At 26.0% G+C, this 12,169-nt stretch overlaps 1 protein-coding gene across 15 annotated transcripts in view; it reads left to right on the top strand.

The window, feature by feature from the left end:
- Nucleotides 1-12,169, top strand: part of LOC148230353 (uncharacterized) — a 76,719-nt gene that overhangs the window by 35,931 nt on the left and 28,619 nt on the right. For all 15 annotated transcript variants that reach the window (XM_088194905.1, XM_088194913.1, XM_088194904.1 and 12 more), the window contains exon 5: nucleotides 7,105-7,233. In XM_088194905.1, the coding sequence (XP_088051031.1) occupies nucleotides 7,105-7,233 (129 nt within the window). The remainder of the gene's footprint in view (nucleotides 1-7,104; nucleotides 7,234-12,169) is intronic.

A 12,169-nucleotide genomic window follows, 5' to 3' on the forward strand; every position in this document is an offset into this window, starting at 1 on the left:
AATGACTTTGTTGCCATAAATATTTTAGTTGTTTTTCATCCTTATAATTAACCTTTAGCCATCATAAAATTGCATCTGGTGCAAGCATAATTATTTAAGCTTTTTCATATTATTTACCTTTAGGGGTATTCAGCTATAATGACTTATTTGCCATAAATATTCGTGTTGCTTGCTTCTACGAATAATTTCTTCTTACCCGTCTTTATTAAAATGATCTGTATTTATTCTACTTAAAATTTTAACCACTTTATTACACAAGAGCGCCTAGTTTGCATTTATTTGCTTAAATGTATGTTTATTTAAAAGTTTTATAACATGTAATTCGTGATTTATTGTTTTTTAAGGATTTGATTTAATTAGTGCATTTGTTTGATTTTATCGATTTCTCTTCGAGAAGCATTTAAAAAAACAGAAAATTATGCTTTTGCATTATAGTGCTAGGTGGTTGTTTTTTATTAAGATTTATTTTTAGGTGTCAGTTTATTTTGATCAAAAGTGTTTTAGCAGGCGCTCAAGCACAAAGTCCTTGTAGTGGTAATCTTGCATCTCTGAATTCTTAGATATGTATAAATGTGTAAGTTTCTCTGGTCTTTCAACTCTACTTTCGCTGATCCGCAATGAGCTGTGTCAAGCATTTTATATGTATTTTCATAAAAAAGCTTATGGAAACCAATAATATTAAAAGTTTTTGCTTAATGGCAATGTTTTAAATATAATTCTCTTTCGAAAGTTTGTTTTTTAAAACAAGTTTTTGTTTATAATAATGCTTTTTAATAAAAAAGAATAAAGCATCCTTTATATACTAGAAGTAGTATATTTTTGTAAATACGAGTTTTGGATTTAACCCTTAACTTGCCAAACTCGTATTTACGGACTTTTGCTACTTAAGCGAAAATTGCGTGATACGATGTCAACATTGTCAAAAAAATCCATTACGTTTTTATTAAGCTATAGATTATTTTTTTAGAACTAAGTAACATATTTTTATTATGTAATATATTGACATTAAAATATTAGCTTGGCAAATAAAGGGTTAATAGTGTATTTTTAGGTATTATACAGTTTAAATACATATCACTAAAACATCCATTTAGATTGAAATTTTTGTCAAATTAAAAATAATCTTGATTTTATATTGCCATGTAAAATATACAGAAAAATTAAAAACAAATTTATTTAGCTTATAGGAACTATGTTAATGTATGCTTTCAATGTTGTATGATCAATGGATAAGACACCATATTTTTAATATTTATATAGCGTTTTAAAAAACGATGAACCATACAAATAAATGAGCTATTAATTTAATGTAGATAGAGCTAAACTTTCACAATTAATTTAACGCAGTTATATAATTATTATTAAAATTTAAATACAATATATTTATTCTTACATAATCTGTAAAATATTAAAATTTTTAATTAATGTTTTACATAATTCGAGTTGTAGAAGACATATTTATAAAGGTCTTTTTGCAGTCATTATTCAAAATTCAATCAATAATTTTTACTAGCTGGTGTACAAATTTTTTCCCCGCCTGCCAAAATAATAATCAGTTGCGAAATACAGATATTTAAATGAATGTTTACATAATAAGATAGACCTGAATTGTTAGCAAAGTTTAGCTAAAAAGTAATAATTTCAAGCAGATTTTGACTAGCCGGTGTACTTAATTATTTTTCGCCGGCCTATACGACTGCGTTAAACTGTCAATTATATTAGCGCGGATGCTCGTTATTTTTTAATCGAAACTTAATTAGATAACATATAAATCAAAATATGTATATTATCAAGGATTACGTAATTCTAATTAAAAATAAAATATTGCAACGCTTAATTATAATTTCATTACATTTTATCAATTAAATGTTTATATTAAAATATAAATACTTTATTAAACTAAGTTTAATTTTGAAGTACGATAAATTAATAAATATACAAGTAATGTTTCTGCTCGAGAAATTATTCTCGATCGTTTCCAAAGAAAAAATAACGATTTCTTACTTCATAAGAAATGTTTCTGAAAATATACTAAAAAGTTTGCAATTTATAGTTAAAATATGCTTATTCCCACAAATTTTGAAAAGACTTAATGTAATAATACTGAAAAAGTATTATCATATTATTAAGATGAAAAAACATACACAATTCCAATTTTAAAACTATATCGATTACAGATGTGTGGATGTAAAAAAAATGAAATAAATAATAAGACATATTGAAAAGATTGTGAATTTATATATTTAAAAATCTTTTAATAGAAATAGTGTTTACAAATAGTTGAGACTAAATAAAATACAATAAACTATTGAAATTTTAACAGAAAAATATTGTAATTAATATTTTTGAAAAAATCCTAAAATTTGTGTTTAATAATTTAAAAAAGACTAAAAAGTAGCAAACAGGGATTTTATATGTTTTTTTAAATTCAATTATTTAATGTACGTTGTTTCAATTATTAAACTGTAAAATTTTACATTGTCTGCAAAAGAGTAGCAATATGTTGAATATGAGTTGCAAAACATGGATTTAAATAAATATAAAGACATATTTACAAAAAAACAGAAGTCCTAAATTTTGAGTATGGAGTTTTTTTCCGCCGGCCAAAATGATTTTGTACACATTTTAAATTTTAAACACAACTTTAAGTCACAACCGGCGTACAGCCAAAATAGAAATTAAACTTTGTCGCAAAATCATCTTTGTTAATTTAATTTTGAAAAGATTATCGGTGAAATAAGTAATAAAAACGTAACACAAACGCTACTTGATTATTTTGATCGTTAAAATCTACGTTCTCTCAAATTTAACGCAAATCGGTTGCTAATGATTTTATAATAAAAAAATGTATTTAAATGTTAACTTTATATTATTAAATACGTAGTATATTAAAATATTGCTTATTTTATTGTTGAAAAGTCTTAATAAAATGTAAATATTAAGCGAAATTAATATATTTAAGTATCTTATTAGCATTTATTTTCGAGATGAGATATATTAATGCTAAGAAATCAGAAACAATATATACAAGTGATTTTTATATATCATGACATAATTTATTGAGACTTCACTCAGATTTAATATTGTATTATAGAATATTATTTAATATAAAAAGCTGTAAAGAAATCTTTTTACGTCAAATAAGCACTTTGCTATTCTCGAAATTGTTTCGAGAATAAATCGTTCGCTTTTTAATATTTCACTATTGTCAAATAAAAACACACACAAAGAAATACTCAATTTAATGTGTTACGTTATTGTCAAACAAGTTGAAAAATATGTTAAAAAATAATTACTATAAAATATTAAAAATAATATTTGTGCACAATCTGTCACGTAGTACTCTCAGAGAAAATCCAGGAAAAATTACAACATTCAGGGAACTTTATTGTGGGTAGTACAATGTAACAATGCTAACACAAATTCGACATACATATCTCTGATCTTTGTTCTTTTGACATATCCCATACATATGTATGTGTAACGTAATTTCAGAAACGAATTAACGAGGCTTGCTTTTTATTATAAAACAGAATGTTATATCTGATTCAACTGCAAAAAATACGCATATTCAAATGTTGAGTATATATTAATATTAATTATCTTGCTTCGACTAAACTTGATGCGAATGTGTTGAGTATTTTAAAAATTAAAGCACGTGAATCTTTAAAGAGTAGGACGTATTAAAAGAGAACGATGCAAAAAATGTCGAGTGGCATATTTTTTAATAAGCTGTGGCGCAAACACGTGTGTGCTATTATTATGTGTATGTACATGTGTGCATTATCGCATATTAAATTTCGCAAAGTGGAGGCGCGAATGTTGAGAATTTTCTCGGTGATACGTTCGTGAGACGCTTAAAAATTTAATATGATGTATGGAAATTGACACGATATCCGAAACGTGTCGCTGAGGAAGAAATTAATAAAATTTCATACCGGAAATTGAAATATTTGGGCTATTTTAACCTTACCTCTATTATTCTATTTTTTAAATTTACATTAGCTAACGTTTATCTATAATTAGTAAACATGTATACCATTGAATAACAGATATTCACATCTAAATTTTAGAAATCGAACAAATTAGAATACATGGAGTGTATTTAAATCATTTTAAAATAATGGTAAATGGTATTTATAGTGATCTCTAAATGAATTTTGCAGGTGGTTCAAATCACTACAGTTTATTTAGATTTTTTTAACGACACGTTATTGGATAGAGTATATTTTTATTTTAATTATAAATGTAATACTGTCGGTTCTCGCATCTTGTACTGCATCTTGGTAATCTTCAAGTCGTATCATAAATAAATTTTAACTCTAGATATTAGGTGATTGCTTAATTAGACCTGATCGAACGGTCAAAATGAACGCTGCTGCTTTTTCAAGCCTCTAAGGGCCATCTCAGCTCCGCTTGTTGCGACTTTGCTGATCTATGGAATTGTTCCAAGTCTGAAGCGAAGTGCTAGTTCTGAATAAAGCCAATAGAGAGTGATTCAGTACGACCTTGAGAATTAATTATAACGTCCCTTACTGTCTTTGGTCTTTTGACCAATATCGATGATTTGGGGCTAAACCAGACTCTTTGCTATTGTCTAATAAATATCTTATTAGATTGTATAATTGCGTAAATCAGTATTGTTAACATCATCATTAATTTGGTATATGAACGCGAAAATATGACATTAGAATTAATATAAAAAAGATCCTTGATCCTCTGACTAAATTTGATGATCTGAGGCAGAATCGAAATATTTTTTGTCTAATACATATTTTATTTGACTCTCGGTAGATTTTAAATCGGTAATATTGGCAACGTCGTCATTCAATGAAATGTGTGATTCGAGATTGATTTTTTGTTTATGAGTATTCTGAGTAGCTTTTTGTAAGTGAAATCATTGTGGTTGTTGTATGATGACGACAAGGAATAAGACATAACATAATCACTGTTTATGGTTTTTGAAAGTTTGCTAAGGTCATTATTTATGATGTTTTAAATACAACAACAAAAAACTAATATGTTTTAAATTTAGTAATGTCGCTATTCTTTAAAATGTGCATTTAATAATGCAGTATTGCTCGGTTGTAAAGTAAAGTTCAACAGTTTCAATGCTTTTATTCTGAAATATTAATGTAAATGGCACAAGGTCGTCTGCTCGGATACGCATAATTGTTTGTTTGTTACGCCGACAAAACATGCCTCAATTCTTAGCTAACATAGGAGACATACATACATAAAATCAGTTTAGTGATTTTTTAACAATAATTAATAAAAAATATTAATATCAGTAAATAGTTAAAATATAATACTATTAAAATGGAATATTTGCAGTATTTCACTGATAGCATTAAATTAACAATACACAAAATCATTTACTTTTACAACATTATCTTTCAATCTATCAATTAGAAAAATCAGGAAAACTGTCTAGATCTACTCGTTTATAGGAACGGACGTAAAAATTGTAGATGAATAAAATAATAAAATATCATACTTTTTTTTTGCTAATAAACTTTTAGAAATTATTATAAGTACAGTTGTGTAGGTACAGATAATTCGCATTACGAAATATTCTCGCGTTGATAAACGTCCGCGTGTACCACCGCTCGTCGTCGTGCGACGAGTAATAATATTAATATTTTTTTCGTTTTCTTAGCTTCTCCTTATTTTATAGATAATTATCGTTGATTTTTTTCTCTTTATAAATATCATTAAAAGTCTTCCATATATTATATAAAAAATCTATGAACATGTACAAAATAATGATATTTAAAAATCTTAAAAAATATAAATATCGTGTATGTATGTATTCAGACAAGTTTTAAAGCAATTATTAAATTTTTATTGTATTATTCCCTACGAACCTAATTGGTTATATATGGATATGGGAGTTTACTATATTAATTTTAACTCGAATAAAAAAGCTTCTTAAAATTACATGTACGGAATATTTTATTTTTAAGCATACCGGCAAAAAATATTGTTCATAAAATATTTGTTAGCTCATATTGTATGAAAATTTATACGAGTGACTTTGACCACGTGAAAAACTTTTAGAAAAACCATTCGCTTAGTATATTTTTGTAATATTTATAAGTGAATGGATTTAAATATATTTTTAAAGATCAGATTTGAACTTTGGTTCAGTTTCAATAACATATAAGGTTTTTGTATGTATTAACTTATTCTAATATAATCTATAAACTTTAATTTAAAATTTACATCAGTTAAATTTCACACATAACAATGTTTTGCAAACTAAGCAGTGGTCAATTTAACCCTAAGTAATAGTTATAAAACGTAAGGTTACTTTAAATTAAATTTGTTAGATTTAGAATTAAATTTACAAGATATTATCATAGCATACAACTTAAAAAAAAACTGTAGTTCTCTTAAAATTTATTTAGATTTTTACCTCTTGTTTCTTTTGCAGAAAATAAGCAGTCCATCTACGTACGTTTTCTTTTAATGTATTTATCAATTTTATGAGACTTGATATTAAGCAATTTGATTAAAAAAGGGAGTTAAACAGTATATTAATTAACGATATATATCATAAAAAATGATAAAACTTTAGTGTCATTGTAAAGAGTAATTTATGTACATACAAACATTTAATTAGTCTTTCACGTTACTTTGGCCCAAATATTTAATTATCAAACGTCAGGTATAAGAAAAAATTTTAACACATGTCTTCGTCTATGTTCATATGATTGTTAGACTATCTACATTTAATTGTTTAAATACTTGTAAACTGAAGAAAACCTACTTATTTATACACGTTGACTATTTGTAAAATACAAATAATTAGTAGTTTACACCAAACTTTGCTTGGAACATTACTTCCATATAATCAAATTAATTATATATGTGTTAATTGGTATATATTCTATATTTTTAATTAGTAACACATAACTCAGATCATTTGTTCTCAAAATAATCGACTTTTTATGCTGTAGTTATGTTGAATCAGTAACGTACCACCAACAGATATAAATAGAAAAAGGCTCAACTCGATTTCGTTTAAAAATATGTTTTCCTTGCACCTAAATCCAAATCGTTCACACCAACATCGAAGCTGATGCTAAATTAAATTTACAGAAGACTCCCTACATTCTCACAGAGCGCTCAAGATCCTCAACCCGGGAGCCAATATGACAGGAAACTACATTTGTGTAGTTTCGACGTTCGACGACGAAGACTACAAATCGAATTCGATGCTGGTTTTCAGTAAGTACACATTCTACATTTATTTTTTTGATGTATACCACATACCGTTTTATTACATTTTATGCATGTCGGTTTCGTAAATTAGAAAGTGCACTATATGCCCAACCGTGCTGTAACGGTCACATTACGATGCGCTTCGCGTAACGTTAACGCTAACGTTTACGCTTTCGTGCTCCGCAAAGACTATCGCGTTTTTTGCTAAGCGAACTTGTCCTTGAAAAGTTTTAAAAATATTATTGTATAACAAAGATCGTGACAATTGAGATTACGTGGATAAAAATAAATGGAGTAATTATTGCGACTGCTTTTGACATTTGAATTGAATTAGTTTTGGCTAGACGAGACGGTATGATAGATTATTAAAATATTCTGATAATATCATAAATATCATATTTTATTAAAGTCGCCTGTTTGACCTTTCAAGAACGGTCGTTTAAGCTTTAAAAAATTTACGCGGTTTGTTAAATTAATTATATAGTTTTATTTAATTAAATGTATTTATTTAACTACTAAGTAATTGAATGATAATAAAAACTTTGCGCTAAGGCTATTATAGCTATGAAACGAGACAGAATAAATTATGTAACGTCTAAAATTAAAAATGGAAATGTCACTTTTATTTACTTTTAATTTAAGTATTTAGGCGTTATTGAATTAAATGAGTTATTATATAATAAAGAAAAAAAGTGCTTCTTTGAAATTGCTTCGCTAAAAACAGTTTTAATATATATAACTAGCAAGTAAAGAATATGTTCTTAGTGATAATTTATTAATATGTTTTGTCATTTGGATCTGTATTTTTTTTTATCAAAAATAAATAATTGCTCTATTTATAAGTATGTAAAACATAATTATGATAATGTAATAATTTTCGTGTTTTAATATTTATTTTCAAAAAGAACATTATGTTGTTAACGTTTATCGTTTTTTCAATTTAAATAAATGTTGAAATTCCACCGTTTATTCAACTAAAAACATTTTAAAATGTTCGTCGGTAGTTTTTTAATTACTGTAGCTTTCAGGTCAAAGATCTATTAAATGTATATTAAAAATAAAACGTTGTAAAATTACACAACCATGTACTTTTTTCACATTTTAAAATTTTCTAGTTTGTTTATAAACGATAAAAAGCATCTCTTTATTTAGGTTAAAATGTTAACAGGATTTTTACTGAATTAATGTATTATCTTAATTTCTTAATTTATTAATGCATGTTTTTTTTAATAAGCCACGTTATTTATTTTTACTTATATGTTCTAATATTTTTACTTGTTTAAAGTAGTTTTTGATAGAAATCGTTTAATAGTTAGCATAATCCCCCATCTTGTGGCAAAATGGCGATTATTAAAAAAAAAAAAAAAATTATGTTAAAAATTAGAATATTTAAATTTAACATATTTTTGATCCTCGATAATATTCTTATTTTTCTACTATTTTTATAATATGTAATTAAAATGATCCTTAAATTTTTTTTATCTACAATTACTTCTAAATATTCTACATTATCAACATATCCTATAATGGAGTTATCTACAATTATTTTTATATTATTATCTAGATTAACATATTTTTATAATTATTATTCATATATATATATATATATATATATATATATATATATATATATATATATATATATATATATATATATATATATATATATATATATATATATATATATATATATATATATATATATATATATATATATATATATATATATATATATATATATATATATATATATATATATATATATATATATATATATATATATATATATATATATATATATATATATATATATATATATATATATATATATATATATATATATATATATATATATATATATATATATATATACTATTTTTTAATTTAAACATTACTTTTTACCCATATTTATGTAATATTTAATTCATTATTTTAATTATCTACATTTTAATTATCTATTAATGTGTCGTTCGCAAACAGATGTATTTTACATTTTTTTTATAATATTAATTATAATATTAATATATATTATAAACAGCAATGGTCCCATTTTAGACCCCTGTGGTACACCATGAGATATTATTTTCTCTTTGAAATACACATAATTTATTTTGATTTTTTGCTTTCTTTTTTTAAATAATTTTACGCTATCTTAAAACCATTTATTTAATTTCTGTAACATTATTATTCTGTCTATTGTTTCGAAAGCTCTCGTTAAATATCTGCCATTACAAAAAATAAAAAGCTATTTACTTATATTAATTAACAATTATCGTATTCGAGATTTAATATGAACTTTTAATGAAAATCAAACGTTTAAATTTTAGCAATCTTTGGCCTTTAATTTTTTTTTAATATCTGTGTGAAAAATAAGTCGTTAAAAACCTAATTATAATAATATGATTTATTTGTGTGTATTATACTTACATTTTCTCTTGAGGTTATACCATTGCTGTTTTAAGCGGACATTTATTAAACAGTATCTATTGACAGTTTCAAAAGCACTCGCATGAAAATCGTGAACCATACATAAACAAAGGCACAAAAAAGTCTTTGCCTAAATATCTGCACCAAACAAGTGGATTAGATACCTAAACATATGTTATAAATTCTATAAAACCACGACATGGCTGAATTTGAGCGACTTCTAAACCACCGTTACGCAGATTATATAATAAAAAAAATCTGTTTTGACCCGAATCAAAAATTGAAAGGAACATCTTAATCAGAAATTAACTCCATTCAGTTACTTCAATCAATAAATTACTTCCTTATAGACCTGTCTTCATAAAATTAGTCAGAAAACTTATCTAGAACAACTACCTTACTCCTGACTCAAGTTTAAACATATACTGGAGCCCAAGATATCACATTCTGTACAATGACGACGTTGTCAAATTTGATTGATTTCGAATTTATGCAGATACAGTCTAATAATATATTTATTTGATAATAACAAGGAGTCGGGTTTTTTCGAGTTGGCCTGAAAATACGTTATTGTCATTCTGAATCACATCTTTTAAATACCCCGTCAGGAATTAATTCTTCGGCGTAATAAAAACGATATTGTGTATCTAAGCAAAAGTCGGTGTTGAAAAATTTGACCCACACTAAAAATCACTAGATTCACATTCCATTTTGTTGCTGAATTTCACGGATTTCAAATGGCTGTTTCGCATGATATTTATATGACAATAAAAAAGATTTAGGTTCTGTCTTAAATCACAGTATTGGCTAGACGATATAGAACTATAAAGGACGTTGAACTTTCTTCAATTCTGAAAGGTAGATAAACCGAAACATTGCCTTCCTTTAGGAAATTTATATAAATAAATTATAAATATTGAATATTGTAAGTTTTTCATTTAATATTTTATTTTTTAAATAATTAAAAAGTAAAGTTTATTTATTTAATAGTGTTATTGTATTGTATTGCTGCATGAAAAGATACGTTTGTCGGGTACTGAAAAAAGGTTAATCAAAATATTCGCTTTATTCTCTCTTCAAATCAAAACATACCACATGTTATCCAACATATGTTCGCATATCAAATTCCCATATACGGTGCCAATTTTTTTTCACGTCGTATTTACGTTACTCCAGTTTGAAACTTACAATATGTTGTTATGAATCATTGTGTACCGAGACTCAGTGTGTTGTATTTTATATTTTTCAATGCGGCCATAAAACGTTTTGCGGCATAAATTTGCTTCCGGCGAACACCGCCCCGAGACGTGCCAAAATCGAGCATCGGGAATGGTTTTATTATATATTTAACATAATCTGCACTTCCCTTCCGTACCTACGTCTTGTAGTGAGATGAGTTTTTTATGATAATTTGTATTTATTGCCCGGCCTTGAGATGCTGTAATGGCACTTTCGGCTCCTCCTTTCACTTGTTTATATTATAACACCACCTTATTTGAGATATGCGCTTGGCCATGTTCATCCTTTCAATTTATGCATATCTATGAACATAAATATTGCATTATTATTACGGTGCGAACAGCTTTAAGATCTCTGAGGATTGAATAGCACTGCTCTAGAAAAAGTCAATACTAGCATCTGGACCGAATTCCTTGAACCTTTTTTAACACTTGAATTCAACAAATTTAAGCACGAGTCAGAGACTATGTAATCGCTTTTTGTATCTGCGTTACTGGAATTTTAAGTTCGACTACTGAATTGGATTAATATGTTTCTAGTAACCTTTTATTTTTTTAAGTAAATAAACTTATTTTGTTATACATGTAAAGAGTCAAATTTATTAAAAAAAATTTGATACATATTTTACATATTATTTTTGTGCATTAAATATTAGTATAAAAAATATACGCAGTGAATTATTGTTTTAATTAAATTTTATTTACGTAATTCCGCATAAGTAAAAAATAACTTTTTCTGCATTACAATTTAATACATTTAAAGAAAAATAAAAAGTAAAATTAAAATATTTATTATTAAATTTTAAAAGAGGGCATCCCAATAAATGTGTGTTATATCCTAAAAAATAGTGAAAATATAAATATCTGATCAAGGTTGTTTAATGTGTTTATTTTAAGCTTATTTTTATATTTAGTAAGTCCACCTTAAGCTTTATAATTAAAGGTTACAGCTTTAATAAGCTGTAACCTTTTTTGGCATACTTTCAACTAATCACTTGCAGGTAGATGGAGACAATTTTCTCCATTCCATCTGTATTTTTTTTTCGCAGCTCAGTTTTGAATTTGCAATTGTGTTGGGCAACCTTTTATTATTATTTTGACCATAAATGCTCTATAGAATTTACCGGTGGATGTGTAGGCCATTATTAAAGCGTCAAACCCTGCTTTTTAGCGAAGTGTATTTTTCCATCTTCTAAAAATCGTCTCAGTCGATACTCGGCGTAGCTCCGCTTGATGCGAGTTCTGCTGATCAATTAATTTTATAAGCTTTTAGAAAG

This window comes from Plectrocnemia conspersa, unplaced genomic scaffold (assembly GCF_051122295.1).
Source record: "Plectrocnemia conspersa isolate PC_06_02 unplaced genomic scaffold, ASM5112229v1 ptg000010l, whole genome shotgun sequence".
Taxonomy (NCBI): Eukaryota; Metazoa; Arthropoda; class Insecta; order Trichoptera; family Polycentropodidae; genus Plectrocnemia; species Plectrocnemia conspersa.